The sequence below is a fragment of the Trachemys scripta genome, chromosome 17 (genome assembly GCF_013100865.1).
Source record: "Trachemys scripta elegans isolate TJP31775 chromosome 17, CAS_Tse_1.0, whole genome shotgun sequence".
In the NCBI taxonomy this organism is placed as follows: domain Eukaryota; kingdom Metazoa; phylum Chordata; order Testudines; family Emydidae; genus Trachemys; species Trachemys scripta.
The window spans coordinates 12,588,395-12,606,356 of NC_048314.1; the positions used below are offsets into that span (position 1 = coordinate 12,588,395).

General features: G+C 45.1%; 1 protein-coding gene across 9 annotated transcripts in view; it reads left to right on the forward strand.

The window, feature by feature from the left end:
• Positions 1-17,962, forward strand: part of LOC117867266 (collagen alpha-1(XXVII) chain B-like) — a 261,780-nt gene that overhangs the window by 140,616 nt on the left and 103,202 nt on the right. For all 9 annotated transcript variants that reach the window (XM_034752150.1, XM_034752151.1, XM_034752154.1 and 6 more), the window contains 8 exons: positions 3,928-3,981; positions 4,422-4,466; positions 11,102-11,155; positions 13,007-13,060; positions 13,214-13,267; positions 15,280-15,333; positions 15,642-15,695; positions 17,562-17,606. In XM_034752150.1, coding sequence (XP_034608041.1) covers positions 3,928-3,981; positions 4,422-4,466; positions 11,102-11,155; positions 13,007-13,060; positions 13,214-13,267; positions 15,280-15,333; positions 15,642-15,695; positions 17,562-17,606 — 414 coding nt within the window. The remainder of the gene's footprint in view (positions 1-3,927; positions 3,982-4,421; positions 4,467-11,101; positions 11,156-13,006; positions 13,061-13,213; positions 13,268-15,279; positions 15,334-15,641; positions 15,696-17,561; positions 17,607-17,962) is intronic.

Genomic DNA, 17,962 nt, shown 5'->3' on the forward strand with positions numbered 1-17,962 from the left:
TCTGAATGCTCAGAGAACCATGGCCCCATTTTCCAGTGGCTTCCAAGCTCCCTGCAGGGGTTTTTTGCTTTGCTGTTGGAAGGCTGAAGAGCAGAATTAGTTGTAACTGGAGCCTCCTGCTTTCGTAATTAGCCGTGTGGGTGAGCGCTAAGTAAATGCGTTCCTACAAGAAGCCTTTATGCTGGAAGGTATGAAAAGGGGATCTGTTTCAATACAGCCTCAGCTCAGCACTCGCGGTGAGTCTGCAGCCACATGACCTGCTGTTATAGAAATATTCCTCCAGCAAAGGCTTCCCTGTTTATTTACACGTTACAGGAGAGCTTGGTGCACTGTATCACTGGCTCCCTTCATGGGGGAGAGAGCGATCCGAAGCCTGTTTGAATACAGACCTGTGAAAGCTTTTTTTTAATAACATGAACTCTAGCATCTTTTCTAGCCTGACGCATTAGTGCTACAAGGGTAAAGAGTCCTCACCACAGCAGAATTTCCAGGCTGTTGGGGTATGCCTATCCCTGACTATTTTTTATCCTTCCCCATCTCCCAATCCTTCTCTCGCCCATCCACAGATGATAGAAATCAGAGCCGATAGCGCTCCAGCATCCTTGCAAGTTGCTTTCCTTGCTGGGTCCGTGATTGTTTCAATATCCTTTTTTAAAAGCCCCAGAAAGCTCCATTTGAGTCAGAGAAACAACATCAAGCTCTTGCGGACTAAAATACTGTTTTTAAGTCTCTGTGGAGATGAGCAGCTCCAGCAAAAATAAACCAGCTTTGACGAGTGCTGAGGAAGATACCATAAGCCTGTTCCAAGGAACCAGCAGAGTTGTGGCTGTTTCCTCCTGAGAAAGGGAAGAGTGCAGTAGAACCTCAGAGTTACAAACTGACCAGTCAACCACACACCTCCTGTGGAACTGGAAGTACACAATCAGGCAGCAGCAGAGATGACGACAAAAAAAAAAGAAAAGAAAATACAGTACATGATTGTGTTAAAAATAAACTACTTAAAGGGAAAGCAGCATTTTTCTTCTGCATAGTAAAGTTCTAAAGCTGGATGAAGTCATTGTTCAGTTGTAAACTTTTAAAAAGAACAACCATAATGTTTTGTTCAGAGTTACGAACACCTCGGGAATGGAGGTTGTTTGTAACCCTGAGGTTCCACAGGAAAAAAGAGAAATGGAGTCTGAGTGAGCTTTCACCTCTTCATTTTGTATCCCGAATACTTATCTTCAGTGACCGAACTAGAGGTGGAAAATATCCCCTTGGAGTTAGTATTGCAGTGCTAGCCATATGGCGCTAGCTCTAAGTCAGTGCTCTGCGGAGAGCACCTGTGAAATCAGTTAATAGTACATGAGCTGGCGTATTTACTAGACAACAGAGCAGACAAAGTATAATTAAAGTGTGTGTTCCATAGACCTCATTCATGTGGCTCCGGTAATGGTTTAGTGCAGTGGTTCTCAAACTTTAGTACCCTTTCACACAGCAAGCCTCTGAGTGCAACCGCCCCCCCTCCCCCTTATAAATTAAAAACACTACTTTATATATTTAACATCATTATAAATGCTGGAGGCAAAGCGGGGCTTGGAGTGGAGGCTGACAGCTCGCGACCCCCCCATGTAATAACCTCGTGACCTACAGTTTGAGAATCACTGGTTTAGTGCCACAGATAATGGAAGAGGAAAATCCATCACTGTTCAAGAACTAAAAAGAATGGGAGAAATTCTGACCCAGAAATCCGACTAAATATGAACCTGGTGCATCGTAGATGAGCTGTAAGATGTACCTCTATGCCCCAACCATTCCTAGTGATTAAACTTTGGTTTCTTAGCAGACTTGTAAAGCTCTAGGGAGCAGCAGCCAGGGGTGCATGGTGCTACGTCTCAACTTAAGCCCTGTAACTTGCTCACTTATGATACCAATGAGTGCCAAATAAATGCTTGTAATAATATGATAGAAAATAGCAGCTCTGGGAATGTGCCTTTATACTAGCACTAAAAAAATGCCTCCTCAGCAGAATGTTAGCATAAATTGAAGTTCTGAATTAACCCAGCCATTTCTCCTCTGGAGTTTAAATGGCTTGCAAAATGCTGAAAACTCCTTTTTAAAACAATGCCAAAGACAGACTTGTAAATAACCCTCAATCCAGGATTCAAATACAAAGATGTTATTGAATTAAAAAATGAACAGATTGTTTCAACTTCTGAGGGAGCATTAGGGATTCAGATAGATTGATATCCCCAAGGAGGGCTCAGGTTTGAAATGTTGGATGTGACAGGAATCAGAGGACCACTTTCTAACTTAACAGGAGCCAGCCATTGTCTTCTCCGCTCTGGGTAGCTCATGCTCTTGAATGTCAGCTCCATGTGTATTGCATAGCGGGATATGATGCTTCATGCACTGTGGGAGAGGGCCCTGGATGTGGAAATCTTCTTCAGTGAATTGCACCATTCTCTCCGAAGCTGGATTTGAAGAACTTTTGGGGTAGGAGTTCATTTAGAACTTCTGGGATTTCTTCTGAAAAGGACTTTTCACTGCAGATGTGGATCCATCTATAACTGTTCTTTAATCCTGATGGACAGAGGGATGGAGGGAAATGTATCAATTCACCAGGGTTCATGATACAACCTCAGTGGTGTTTAAAGCACCAGCCACAGTGAATGTTTAAAGCACCAGCCACAGTGAAAATGTAGCAAGCGAGCTGTACAAAGGCAGCTAAATGAGCCAGACCACCCTTGCCAAGATCTCACTAGGTATCCAATAAACTGGGGCTAGGATTTTCAAAGGAATCTAATGAAGTTAGGCACCCAACTCCCTTTCACTTTCAAACTTCCTTAGGCTCTTTTTACAATCCCAGCATAGGAGTCTGCTAAGAGAGCCCAGGGGCTAACAATTTAAGAATAAAGAAACAGAAATAAAAATGCAGCAAAGTATTGGTCTGTTACCTTTGACTGTTTCGGTGCAGCAGTGCTGCTATGGAAGTACTTTTTAAACTGTTAAACAGATTATGTAGCAAGCTTTACTGGAGACGATACGAAAGTAATTGGGTCAAATTTCAGACCTGCTTTGAGTGGCCCCTGCTTCAACCAGGTCTAGATTTGATTCTTAGACTTGAATGTAGATCCAAGAATCCGCTGAATTTAATCCATAGCTTTCCTAACTTCATATTGTTACCATTTCACTTTTAGTCTCCTACCCCCTCCCCACCCTCGGCAGCACATATTTTAGATTCTGTATGTGAAGAACTTTCTTGGTGTATATTCCTTAGCTGTTAATCCCATATTGAGTTTTGGAAGTTAGGTGGTATTCCACCTACTTAATTTCACTGTGTAGATTTCAACGGGATATATTTCTATACATAGTCTATATTTCTTATTTTAGGGCCTGTCCGTATTCCCATTGAAGTGCATGAACTTCCATGGGAGCAGGACTGGAACATTCCTTTTTTCTTTTGGTGTTGTGCATTGTCGAACTTTAACAATTCTCCACCAAGTTGGCTGCATTTCAGTAGTGGATGAAGTGATCCCTGCAGAGCGCTTCTGTCTCAGTTAGTTACATTTACAAAGTGCTTTGGTGTCCTTCATTCTGAATTAAAAATGTGATGTGGGTAGAAGTTGCTCTTCTTTCTTCAGTATTCTATAAGGCGTATACTTGGTATTTCTATACTTAGCAGCTATCTATACACTGATTATAAATCTCTTGACTAACAGGATCCTGCTTCCATTGAAGTCAATGGCAAAACTTCCATTAACTTTAAGGAGAACAGAATGTGGCTCTTAAGTTTTCAAACAGCAAGAAAATCCTCTGTGTATGTTACTCATCCCAGTGAACTGGTGAATAGGGTTAGGGGCCCTGGCAGGAGGGTTTTCATGCCATATATCAGGATCCATCAGCTACACACCTAATACATTTGATTTATTGTGTTTCTCTTACCAGGGAGATATGGGCGCGCTTGGACCAATAGGTTATCCAGGACCAAAGGGACTTAAGGTAAGAGAGTAACTGAGCCTTGTGCTCTCTTATCTATCCAAACCAGGAACGACTCTGCCTGAAGCTTGTTCAGTTCATTGTTTGGGTGAAAGTGGTCGTCTCTACGAGGAGAAGGTTGGGCAGTAATATTTGTCCACTGGCCAGTAAAGGATGGTAGACAGAACATCACTCTGGCAGTCTGCAGCAGGTGTGGATTGCTGGGGAATGCGAGGAGCATTTTCTCTGTGCAACTCCAGACCACGAGGGGTAATTGGCAGTAAATCCGATGATTCACCTCAGAGGCTGTATGGGGAGAGACCTGTGGCCCAGGCCAGATGACCCTAGATGCCATGCTTTTTGGTCTATGGTCCCATTAGCCCTGTCAGTGTCTAAGACCTGATTCAAGTCTTCAGGATACAGTAGCAGTGCTCAAACTCAATCTGGGCTTCCTCTCTTTTCAGGGGCTGATGGGAAACCCTGGAGAACATGGACTGAAAGGTGATAAGGTGATCTGAATACTCCCTTATTGCACTGTGTTTTATTCTGCATGTGAAATCCCACTTGTAGCTTGTTTCATATTCTGCACCACGTTATGTGCCCCATTCTCCTTCCTCTTCTGGCTGTCTACCAGAAATCCCATCCTCTTCATCATTTAGCATCTGTTCTCCTTTCTTGAGACTCCCATTTTTATTTTCCTTTCTTTTAAATAAGATGTCCACCCAGTCCCTGGCCTACAGAACTCTTCCCAAGGCATCACATGGGGTGGGAACATTGCTACAATGTATATGATCTTACCCTTTTAGTTTTTCTGGTAACAAATATAGGCACAACTGTTAGGGTGGGGATTTGAGATCAGCATGAATCTTACTCTGATGACAAGAATCTCTGCTATAGAAAGCCCGTGGTATGAAAATTTATTTCCCTAAGAACTTCCACCTCATCTCAACACCACTTCCTTTAAAAAGGGAGGGGGGGGCAGAAAGCCCCATTGGGTAATATTTCCCTTTTGGATGAGCTTTCTAGGCTAATCATGGTTAGCTCCTCTGTCTTTACAATGATGCTATTGTGTTTGGGTTATATATAATGCATTGTATGACAATGTGGTTTTGTTATGTGTTTAGATCTTATCACTGGATTGGGGTAGAGATAGGGCTTTATCAGCATTGTCGCCACTTTCATTTATTAGGGCATGTTTCAGGGTGTCTCGCAATATGACACAAACATGCAGGCCGTGTTCCTTCTTCTCGTGAGGAAGGTGATTGAGAGACCAGCACAGAAGCTGGATGAGACGTACCTACTGGAACCTCGTTTAAAAAACAACATTAAGAGATGCAAAACCTCATGTAGCTGCTCTTATTTCAGGTTAAGATTGGTTTATATCAAGTTAGTTTGCTGATAAGGAAGAATCGATTTAAACTAAATTGATACAAGCCACTTTGAAGTGGAAATAAGGGGTGGGAGTTGCATGGTTTAACTAAATTGGCTTAAAATGCACCGTGAGTTAAACCAGGGCAAGTGTGTGTGTAGACCGGTCTAACGCCCATAAATGACATCCTCCTGCAGATGCTTGGTTGTAGGGTTTGTTTCTTCCTTCAGAAGAGGGCAATGCAATAGGGTAATTAGCCTTATGACATTGACTGCTTGGGAGGATAGAGCAAAGGGGTAGTAATTGTATTGCCCTCCTCCTATTTTGGAATGTGTTTTAATGGCAGTGTTGAATTCATTCACTTGCTGCTGTTTTTAAAGTGTGGTCTATCGGCACTAAACCATGTATAGGGAAGCCATGTCAAGGAGCCAGATGCCCTCGTGCTCTGCATTGTGCTAGCAGCTCACTGTAGCACTCCCATGTACCCAGGCTCAGTTTCTACTCTAAACCACCTCATGCCTCTGGGAGAGTGTGGGGGACAACTTGGGACAAGGCATGTTTGGGCAGAAGGGAGACTTCCCTATAAGGGTGAGTCATGATCGCTATAAGCAGGAATCCTGACCCAGCACTAACTCCAAGGGCCCACAAACTCTCCCGTCAACGCAGCCTGCTCTCCCTGAAGAATTGGCTTGTCCTTAAGATGCTGAATCCCTTAAGAATTGGCCTCACAGGCAGTATCATTATCCCCTTTTTACAAAGATGTCTATTTAACGCACTTTTATTCCCCCCCCATTACCACAGTGTCTAAGCGCCTCACAGTCCTTAATGTATTTATCTTTACAACACCCCTGTGAAGTCAGAAAGTTCTAGAGGATTGGATCTGGCTCTCCTGTGCCCCAGTCTAGTGCCCCAGCCCCTACCCATTGTTCTTTCATTATTACCTGCCATCCTGCTTTCGGCCTCTCTCTCTCTCTTTCTTTCTCAGCAAGGTTGGAAGGACCCAGAGTTTTCTCTCCCTTCTCTGACCACTTCTCCCACTACATCCTCCTCTGACTGGGCGCGCTTCCTGCCTGGCTTTCATTAAGGCCCTTTCCCACTCCAAGAATGACAAATGATCTAGCTCAAGCCTTCTCTATCCTTAATGAGTTGACTTTTCATTTCAATATCCTGGGGCACTGTCAGAAAAACAGACCAACCCAGCGATGATATCACAAATGGGAGAAAGCTTCCAGACGACTTGGGTGCATCCTTTCCAACAGTCACAGCCAAAGCCCTGGGAAACCCAAGGCCAAGTAAATAAAATCCATGTAGGCTTTGACAGCCTAGTTCTCTTTCACACAGGTGACCGCAGTCAGTTTTCATATTTTAGCTATAAAGCCTTTTACCCGAGAGGCCAAAATCTCAAAATATGCTGCACTCACTTGCACAGATACAAACGAGACCTATCCGCTCAATAGTGAGATTGGGAAAGCTGGATTTTCTTTCGGCCTGTGTTCTTCAGCTTTTTGGTTTTGTGATTTTTTTTGGCATCAGGGTGCAGCCAGTTGGCCTGTTTCTAATACTTAAACTTAGCTTTTCTAAGTGATCAGTAACCTGCTGTATTCATTTGGTCTCATGCTTCTTTATCTTAGTGCATCTTTTGGTCATATTGATCATTCTATTTTTATGTTGTGCACCATGAGCAAGAAACAGGTGTCTTCTTTCCTATCTTGCTGTATTATGTTTTTTTATTATTCGTATTCTAGTAGCACATAGAGACCCTGTCTGATACTGGACCTGATTGTGCTAGCGTTGTATATACACACACAGTAAGAGACAGTCCCTGCCCGCAAAGAGCTTACAAAGAGTCTAAATAGACAAGACCGACAAAGGAAGGATTGTCATCTTCATTTTTCATGTGTGGAACTGAGGCACAGAGAGATGCCCAAGGTCACCCAGGAAGTCTCTGGCAAAGACAGGAATTGACCCCAACTCTCGAGTCCCAGTCTATTGCCTTAGCAGCAAGACATCCTTTTACTTTTGCTTCCTTCCTCTTTCAGTTCTGTGAAACTACGTTCCATCCCAACCACTACTAGGTCCCTCAGCATCTTTCTTTGATGCTTGTATTTCCTCCCTATATGCTATACAATTGAATCTGTTAATAGAAGTCTCAGATATAATTAAACTCCTTTTGTAGTGAGAGGACAATCCCCAGATTGCCCTCCATTTTGGTCATGGTGCCCCTCTGCGTAGAGTGGAGTGGGAGAGGTGACTTGAAACTAAGAAGGTTCCGTTCTGCATTCGCCTCCTGGATGTCTCATTACTAGTTTCCACCTCTGTTGTGCATTTTACTTGGGTTTTATGTGGCCCATGGCCTTTCTCTGATCCCTTAATATCCCTCTTCTGCCTGTCAGATCTTAACTTCACCACTATCTTCCACTGTCTCCTTATCCAAACTTCTCCTTTGCCCTAAAGGCCAGAAACCTGAGACACTTCCTTGGCACCCATGTTTCCCTTTTGTATCTATCTTGTCTGAGAATTTGTCTACCACCATCTCTGGGATGTTGCCAGCATTTGTCCTTTCCTGGGTGCTGCCTCTGCAAACAGATAGTTATATTCATACCTCTATCCCTTCCTGACTAATATAAATCCCTTTCTGTTGGGTGTGGTGGCTAAGGTTATGGGGAACTCCTTGGCTGAACGCACTGGTGTCCCCATCCACATCACAGATAAACTTTCTGAAGCATAGCTGGGCTCTGACACACTGTTTGACGTAGTTACAGCTAACACAGTTCAGCCTCCACACAGCAGCATTTCCACTACGCAACCACATGTCAAGTGTGTTGGCTTGTGCACACCCTTCACACTGCACATCCATGTTTGTGTCAGCTGCCCAGGCTCCCTCAGGAGAATGCACTGTCTCAAGCAGGCCCTGCCGGAGGTACTAGGTGGGGTATGTTTTTGCCATGCACTTTAGAATGCCCTTCCACAGACACAGCTGGGAAGTAGGACTGCCTGACTCATGTACACAGCAGATAAGGATGGGGGGGGGGTCCCATCTGCACGTCACAGCTATGTTAGAGACTGACAGTCTTGGTAACAATCCTGCTCACAAACCTGGGGTCAAAACAATAAGGAACCACAGCCAAGATTTTCAAGTGTCTAGTGACTTTGGGTGCCCAATCTCGGACATCTTAATGGGGCCTCGCATTCAGGAAGTGCTGAGTACCCATCCTTTGAACGCCCAGGCCCTTTTAGGTGTGTCAGGTTGTCACCTTTGAAAGTCTTCATATGCTAACCAGGTTGAGTTTGCATGTCAACCATACCATCTCACAACCTGATTACTAGCTAGCGTAGATGGCTCGAAGGCTCAGGAGAGCCTCAGAACTGCAGTTTACAGGATCTTCGTAAGGAAGAGCTAGAGTTACTTTAGTTATACAGCTGCAGTGTCCCATTAAACCCTGCTATTACAGTTTCCTAGCCTAGACAGTTACAGGAGAAGCACGTGGTCTTCTGGCCTACTCCAGCTCCTGGGTTGTTTTTTCCACAATGAAGGAAAGCTCCCTTCACCCCTTTGCCAGGGAGGTCTGCTCCAAGCTCTTTGAGGTAGCTATCCCCCTTCCCAGCACCGATTGTATGAGGCAACACAGCAGAGGAATTAAAAGTTTCTGCATGCTTTGCAACAAAATATGCCTAATCCATGTCAAACACACACAGATTCCAGCCACACTGCTGAAATCATTATAGACTGTGTGGCACCATGGATAGCAGCCGGACAGATATACACGGGGCATGCCACGCTTGGCTAGTGCTTCCTGAATCCATCCCATGAGTGGTTCTATACCCTCAATGCCTTGAAGGTCAATGACAATGGGTACAGCCTCTAGTCTCACATAAGCCAGGGCACCCTAATCTCTTCCTCTGGAGGATCCCTTGTCTTCATTATAACCCCTTATGGGGAAGCCTCTGTTCCAAAGAGAATGGTTAGTTCCAGAATGATAATGTGGGACTCTCCATAACTTATCTGTTTGTGGTAAGGTAGAAGCCCCTCTGCACATCCAGACTTGGAACTCTGTTCCTTAACATCATCTTTACACATTTCCCATGAACTACCACTTCTTTCCTCACCCCTACCTCATCAAGATGATTGAAGACTGATTTCTCTTTCAGATGATCTGTATCAATGGCTTTATGTAGGATAAAGTATCACTCCCATCCATGAGCACTTACTTTAGTCTTTAGCTGGAATCTTTTTAGCCTGCGCAGGTCTGGGACCTCCACGTATTTTCCTTTTAAGCAGTTTTTTAATGCATATCGTATCAGCTTGGTTATGAAACAAATAAACCTTTTCTTATGGCTCTCAGTTACCAGGTTTGACAAAGGCAGGCTGGTTCTCAGAACAAACCCAGCTTCTTCACCCCAGGCTGCTCTCCCATCTCTCAGGGCAAGGGATGGCAGCCCAGTGAGTTGGGATTTTCAAGGCTAGGGTGGAGAAAAGACTAGAAAATGCAGGACATTAGACAATTGGAACCATCCAGCATTAGCAAGGAGATGGGCTGGACCGTACAACAGGTCTTTTCCATCTCTAATGACTCCCATACTCAGGGTTCATCTTAACAAAGTGGTGGCACTTCCACTTCTGCACATTTAGAGAAGCAGTTATGCTCATTAATTTCTATAATCATTGAGTGCTCAGTTGTTAACCTGAGTGGAATCTCTCCTCCTGGGGCTTTTTTCTCAAGTGTTGGAAGTCTGTGACTCTACATCTAAAGTTTGTCTTCCATATAGATTCCATTTAGAAGTATAGCCGTATGCGTTACTCTGTGCTGCTCTCTTATAAGAAAGCCAGGTCTGGATGGACTGAAGGCACAATGTGTATGAGATGCAGACACCATAGCATTTGCTGCTATTTGGCTTTGTCATCATGCAAAACTTTTATAAAGATTACTTCTCACATTTGTGTGGGGGAGAGAAACTGCCTTCCCCCCTTTCCTCTCTATTCATTAGAGCAGGTTTCCCAAATCTGATTTCCTAATCAGTTCCTCTGATGGAACAGTTGTTTCTAGGTGCCCAGAAAGTAAGGATCCTCTACCAATTTGGAGAAAACAAAGGTCCCGTATTGGGTCATCTGTCTAACAGCTCAGTGCTAGCCTGTCGATTTCTTAGTCAGACTTCATGGCCGCGATTCTCAAAGGGACCTAAGTCTCATTGAAAGTAAGTCAGCATTAAGTGCTTAAACCCCTTTGGAAATCCCAGCCTGATTTCTGCAGTAGGTTGGTACTGAGGGATTTCAGTAGATGTCCAATACTTTTATAGGGAAGGGGTTGATCAGTACTCCCAGTCCCAGGCTATGCCTTCAGACACCTCCCCCCCCCCACCCCCCGGAGCCAGGCTTTGTAGAGGAGAACAACCTAAGAGGAGAATTCCATTTACCAATAAGCAAGCTGGCTGTTTTGCTCAGCTGTATTTTGACATTTCATCACCTATATGGTTGCTACTAGCAAGAGAAAAGCAGCCTGTAGTCCTCTCTTCTAACATTTTTCACAGCAGTCACAGGTATTTATTTTCTCTCTCCTGTGGTTTTGTTTCTCAGTTTAGATTTGTTGTTAGGAAAGGCATATTTTGCTCAAGATTGTTGTGATGGATTATATGACCTTTGGTTTGTCACCAGTTCTGTTTGAAAGGGGCCTGAAATGAAATTTCTGCCATGCAGTACATCGTATAATTTTCTATAGACCTGGACCGTTTTGCCATTGATGGTGTATATTGTAACTTTCTTTGGTGATGTGTATTCAGGGTGATCAGGGACTGCCAGGTGTTCCAGGAGATATTGGATTCCAAGGAGACAAGGTAATTGCTTTCAATTTTTCTTCTTACACAGATAACATGCATAGCTGCCGGCTTTCTCAGCTCATATTCAAACCATGTTCTTTTGAAAGCTCTGTTTCCTCCGGTCATAAAGACAATAGTTACTTGCATTGCACCCTCAGATTCACCCCCCACTCTGCATAACTCTGAGAGCGTCTCAAACCAAAATCAATAGAGTGCAAATTTTTTTAAACATGCAGTTCTGTATGGGAAAATAAGGTGCTTCCTATGGAAAGGGCCATAACCTCCTGCAGAAACTGAAAGTGATGGAACAAGTTCTTCTGATTAGGAGCAAGATGCATGGTCTGCTGGCTGCGGAGTCAGTGAATTTGTCTGCTACAGGGACTTAGGCCCCAAAGCAGCAAAGCACTTAAGCATATGCATAACTTTAAGCACGAGCAGTCGGAGTCCTATTGACTTCAGTGGAACTACTGGTATGATTAATGCTACCCATGTGCTTACGTGCTTTGCTGGACTGGGGCCTCTGTAGTGGTCAGCCACATCTCCCTACAATAGCTTATATGTTCTTAGGGCCGTATTAGAGAGTACAGATCATTGGCATCAGTGTGGGTGACCCTGCTCATGCCAGGATTGAATTTGGCCCCTAGAATCTATAGGTCTTTAGCATGTGTCCCTGCGAATACAACCAGAGAGCAGGGAATTTCAGGCAAAGAAAGCATGCATGCCAGGTCCCTGCCCTATGATGGCATGAGTGTCTTTGTGCTACGTACCGGTGAACGCAGTACAGTATGCAACCGTCTGTGTAGCTCTTAGGATCAGAGTGCAGAGGGTGTGTTTTCCACGTGCTGGGGAGCAATGTGTGTATGTCCCACTGAAAAGATGCTGTGAGGAGGTGTGTGCTGGATGTCTGGGTGCAGAGAAGGAGGTTGCCTGCATTAGCCAGGAAGACCACGTAGCAGAGAGGGGAAGTGTCCGTGTGCCGGATCCCAGGGAACAGATGTGTGGGTTGCCTGTGTAACAGGTGTAAGGGGCCAAGCATGCATATATGCCTGCCTGCCAGCCAGGGAGGAGAGTGTGAGCACCTGCCAGCCAGGGGTTGGTGTGTGTGAACAGCTGTGTAAGGACCTGTAGAGAGTGGAGTTGGAGTATTAGTAGGGTGACCCAGATGTCCCGTTTTTATAGGGACAGTCCCGTTTTTTGGGACTTTTTCTTATATAGGCGCCTATTACACCATCCCCTGTCCTGTTGTTTCACAGTTGCTATCTGGTCACCCTAAGTATTAGCATGTAAAACTCTATGGCTCAGAGATGGGAAACCAAGAGATCCCTATGCCATGGGATGCACTGTGCTGGGATTTTGGCTGGGAAAACCACCAATCAAAGGACTTTCAACAGCTGGCCTTATGAGAGCGAGAAAGAAGAGGATGTTGGAGAAATGTGACTGTACAGCAATGTTAACTATAGGTGTCCTTCTAGAACTCGGTCTTCTTTAAACGAGTGACTCCTAAAGTCCTCTCCTCTCCTTCAGGACAGTCTTCCCCAGCCTTGTATTGGTGACAATACCAGGCAGCCCCATGAGCCATCACAGCTGACTCCTTTCTCCTCCCCTTACACATGCTGAGGTCCCGCCCCATATCCTGGTGTATGAACGCACCAAGGGAAAAGAGAGAGGCTTATGCTTGGCAGGTTTAATCTGTTCTATTGTGTCCTTCCATGCTGTGGTCATCCACCCCCCAGAGCACTGGATATGGCTGGAGTTGTCAGGATGAAAAGATTCTCTCGCTGTTGCAGAAGCATGGGGTGGGGGCTTTACAGTGGTTATTTTGCATCTGTTTAATTCTGTTTACTGAAAAATTGTTTCTCTGTTTCCCAGGGCAGTCAGGGCTTTCCTGGGATACCAGGAGCCCGAGGGAAGCCAGGTCCCCTTGTAAGTAATGCCTTTTAACCATCTTCTGTTTCCTAATCTTGCCTCTAAAGAGTTCAGTGCCCAGCTGGAAAGACGGCTCGGCAGGGTGGATGTTATTCTAAACAGGAACCTCAGCAGCTGTCTTACATTCACCCTTGTTTTCTGATTTGGCAGGGAAAGGTTGGTGACAAAGGTCCAGTCGGGTTTCCAGGACCACCCGGTCCTGAGGTATGTGCCTTCAGCTCTGATCATTCCTTTATTTCTTGATTTCTGCCGCCTCTCTTTGTTGGCAAACCTTCATAATTCCCCCACCTCCCAAGCGATCCTCGCTGCAAAGAGAAAATGAGAAACGTCCGTTGGACAGCTGCAGGCTACTTCGCTGCTGAGATTCCACCTCCTTTGAACTCCAGTTTGGGTTTTAATTTAGGAATCATTTAGATACTCACCTCCCTGCCAGTCTTGGAAACCACTCTTCAGGTGGCTACATCTATAGATTCAGTGGAATTCTTTGCTTCTGACTCAACCAGTAATGCTCCATGTGGGTGCAGGGTTGAAGTCTTTGCTAGCAAAGCACAGGCAAATTCCTGTTGAACTCACTGCCGTAGTGCTGCACTGACAGGTTGTCAGTTTGCATAAGGATCCCTCCTCTGTGTTTTATCTTTAGACGGTTCCCTCCCTTCCTCCCCACTCCATGGAATCTCTGGGGGTTTCCAAACTCCAGGCTATACAGTAAGCGCCTCGCACATTCCGACCCGGCTGCAGTGATGTATAGTGAGACCAAGAGGATGGAGTCCTTGGGCCACCAGTCCCAATCCTCTCTCTACCTCAGTGTGATACCAAGGCCCCACTTGTTGTAGTCTGTTCTCTCCTCGTTTCCTACAATCACTTAAATCGCTAATAATGCTTAGCTTTCCTCCATAGGGTTCGAAGCACACTAAGAAAGGAGGTATCATCCCCATTTTACAAATAGGGGATCTGAAGCTTAGAAAGCTGAAACAATTTGCCCAAGGACACGAACCCAGCTTGTCCAGCCCTCTCTCCTTTCCCATGGAGCAATAGATATAACCATCATGGCATCCCTTGCCTGTCCAAGCAAGGTCCCATAGCTGTTTTGGTCACTTGGCCCCCGCTCATCATGCAGCTCTCCAGCCTGTTTTCTGCTGCTGCTCCCCTCCCGGGAAAAGAGCTAATTTCCTGAGCCAAACACTTTCAGAAAGTTTCCTTATTGGTCAGGAGAGAGGACTGGGGGCCCACTCTTCCACTCTGGAAGATGATACATCAGTCATGGTGAGGAGAACAGCAATGGGTTTTCAGCTCAGCAGGTTCATCACCATCCTACAGTGGGTCTCAGTTCTTCCCTTTTTATTCTTTTAGCCTCTGTTGTGGGTAACCTGGGAATCTTTTTAACCAAATACTGTTCATGTTAGAAGACAACCCCATTGTCCTCGCTCAAAACCATGTTGTGATCTCTTCAGGTACAAGAGCAATTTCTCTGCAGCACGTTGTGGTTCACGCCCTTATTAATAATTAGAAAATGTACGTCGTGAGCCTGAGAGCCATTTGTAGTGCTGGCTGATAGACTGTTTTCCTTTCATCAGTGTTCTGGTATTTTGCTGGGCCTGGAATGGCTCTCTGTCAAGTGGTATCACTTAGTAATTCTTGTTCTTTGTTTCTACTGGAAATGACTATGGATTCCTTTGTTTCTTCAGTGAATGGGTTGTGGGTGGAAAGGGGGTCACTGTATGGTTAAAGACAGCAGCTAATGAGCATGTCAGCACCTTTCCTAATTCGTAGCCTACTTCCCTTTGTCATGCAGGCAGGTGATTTATTTCTCTGAGAAATGAGATTATATACTGTCTGATAAAGATGAATTAAAAACCAAAATGCCATTTTTAAATATGCGACGACCGGGAGGCCCTTACAACAGTGAATTTTGCAAGGAGATGGACCAAAAAGGGGCTGTTAACAGAAGGGATGCCTTGTTCTTACTTAAACCAATAACCTAGATCTCTTTTCTACTGATACCCTCTACCACATGTTGGATTTCATCTGGTTATTTCAAAGCTGCTTTAGTCCCTGCAGATGCCCCACAGTGGCCTGTATGTGCACAGTGCCAGCATATGATGCTCGTCACAACACGAAGCATCAAGTTAAATCTTTAGAAGAGCTCTTAGAAGAGCACAGGAAGCCTTTCCAGACAGCTCTCTAATGTAACACCAACCATTTCTGATTCTCTCTAGGGCTTTCCAGGGGATATTGGCCCACCAGGACAAAATGGCCCCGAAGGCCCGAAGGTGAGCGGCTCTCAGATAGAAGCCTTGTGCTGAGTTGGAAACAGCCAATGAAAACACAGATGTGGGAAGCGGGGTGGGGGGAAAGCCCTGGAGATTCCTGGAGATTGTTCTGGCTGAGACTCTGGTTTGGTCTGTTTTGGATTGAGGTCCCTCCAAGAGTGGGATTTTTCTTTTTTTCCTGAAACAAAATTGACATTGGATCCTGCCCCATGGCAACGTGTGTTGGAAAGAGACCTGTCTCACTTTAATGGACCCTCAGAGCTTATGCTTCTATTTTCTGAGAACTTTTTCTTTTGGATCCATTGCAGGGGAAGCCCGGAGCACGAGGTTTACCTGGGCCGAGAGGACAGCCTGGCCAAGAGGTAAGTGTCCGTGTGCTTCCAAAGCCAAATGCCGTTCTTGTCCAAGAAAACTTTCCTTTTCCAATCACGTTAATCTTTTGCATAAATGGGGCCCAAGGTTTGCTCCATCTCCACCGTTTGCTCCACCTGCACCTGGGAGCAGATACTCGGTCTCAGTCACCAATCAGAAACCTGCAAAATCACAGATCCACCTGGGTTAGCGCTAGGGGCTACATGCTCCCCTCAATCCGTGCATCCAACAGAGGCTGAGCCACCCCATTAGCTTCTTTTTTCCACACCTCATCTTGGTGCCTTCTTCCACTCAGGCCCCTATGCCTGAAAATCCTCCTTTCCTGGCCCAAGGTCCAATGTGCCTCTATTCTGTGTTCCTTCACACATTGCCTTAAAGTGCATTTTCTAATGTGAGGCCTACAACCCCTGGTCTTCCCCACAGAGTAACATCATCTTCTAAAATAAATAATGAACAAGATGTACTCCTTATTCTCCATCATGTGCTCATGACCTTATTGCTGCATAAACCCAGGTCTGCTGCCTCCGCCCATCGTGTTGTGCCTTCATTCAGGGCTTAATTATGCCCCTCACTGTGGGGTTGCCATTGACTTTAGTGACCCTTGAATTGGAAACACTTTAGGGCAGAGACAGTGAGCCTCATTCTCCTCTGCTCACAGCAGCTTTAAACCAGTGTCATTCCAGCGACTTCACTGTAGTGTCTCTTGATTTACATCAGCCTGAGCGGAAAATCAAACTCGTTGTCTTTTGTCTTTCAAGAGCCATCTACATTTGTAGCCCTGTGAAAATAATCCAAATTCAGTGCATGAACTGAAAGCATGGTATAATAGCAATAATAATTCTTAGCCTTATTTAGCACTTGTCATTTTAAAAGAGCTTTTACAAGCATTAACTGATTCATCTGCATGACCCCTTGCCTCCCCGTCCTCTGTGAGATAGGAGAGTATTCTATCCAGTTTGCAGATGGGGAAACCAGGACATAGATTAAGTGGCTCACCCCAGGTCACACAGTGAATCAGTGTCAAAATCAGGTCTCATTGACTTCCAATCCCATGGTCAGTCCACTTGACCACGTGGCTTCTATTAGTGGTCCTAATGGTCGAACTCAAAACCACTAGAGCAATGGGTGGGCTAAGAGCACTTCAATTTCTCTTTCTATTGTGGGTTTAGGCTAGACACTTGAGATCACCATCCTGTGGCTTAATTGAAGGTCTCCTGGAAACTTAAAATCTGATCCAGACTAAACAGAAACTGACGAGGAACCCAGATGCAGGGCCTAGTCCAATTGCCATGTAAGCCTTTGGGAAATCTCAGTAGTGGAGCCAATCTAGTGTCCTGTGTGAAAGTGAAGGAAAACCCTCAGTATATTTGATATGTGTGAAAGTCTGTGAGAAACCTTGCACCTGGGGTAAAAAGAGCAAGCTCTCCGGGGTTTTCGTCCTTGGCCAAACCAAACTAATCAGATGCCCGTGATCAAGTACAGTATCTTGTGGGCAAAATTCTTCCCTTTGGTAAACACATGCAATTGCCATTAACTTCTCTGGGAATTTCCGGTGGGCGTCCATAGGCAGGATTTGCCTTTAGGTTTATTCCTCTGGCACTGGGATGGCTCCACAGACCTATCTGGCTGCACTGAAATGGTGATGAGATCTCCCGGAAAGAAGTGCTCTGATAATCTTCCTTTCCAGTCTGATGGGATGGAACTGTTAACATGTTATGACAAGACAGCGGTTGCGTAAGCCTGGGGATTGTGTATTTAAATGCTGATGGTATTACAAGCTATTTACTTTCATAGCATTTCTGGAACCCAACAGACCTATAAGATTTTCTTACTAGTTTCTTTTTTTCCCCCTTTAGGGAGATGAAGGACCCATAGGGCCACCAGGGTCCCCTGGTCCAGAGGTAGGTTTCACTGCTCTCGAGTGGCCTAGTCAGTTACTAAGTAGCTCCATACACCTCACCAGGCATTTGAGATTGGAAATAAAAATGAAAGATTTGAACCCCCTGTTTCAGTCAAAGAATGGTCCTGCTGGCAAGCATTGTATTGTCTATGTGCAACAAGGGCTTGATCCAACGTTCATGGAAATCAATGGAAAGATTCCCACTGGGCGTTGGATGGGGGCTATATAATGTCTTAATATTCAACTAAAGGTGGGGCTAGATTAAAGCTCCATATATACACCCTCAAACTTTGGGATAATTCAGATCCAAGTGCAAACTGTGTGACTTGGACCTAGCTCCATAACTCACCCCCATGT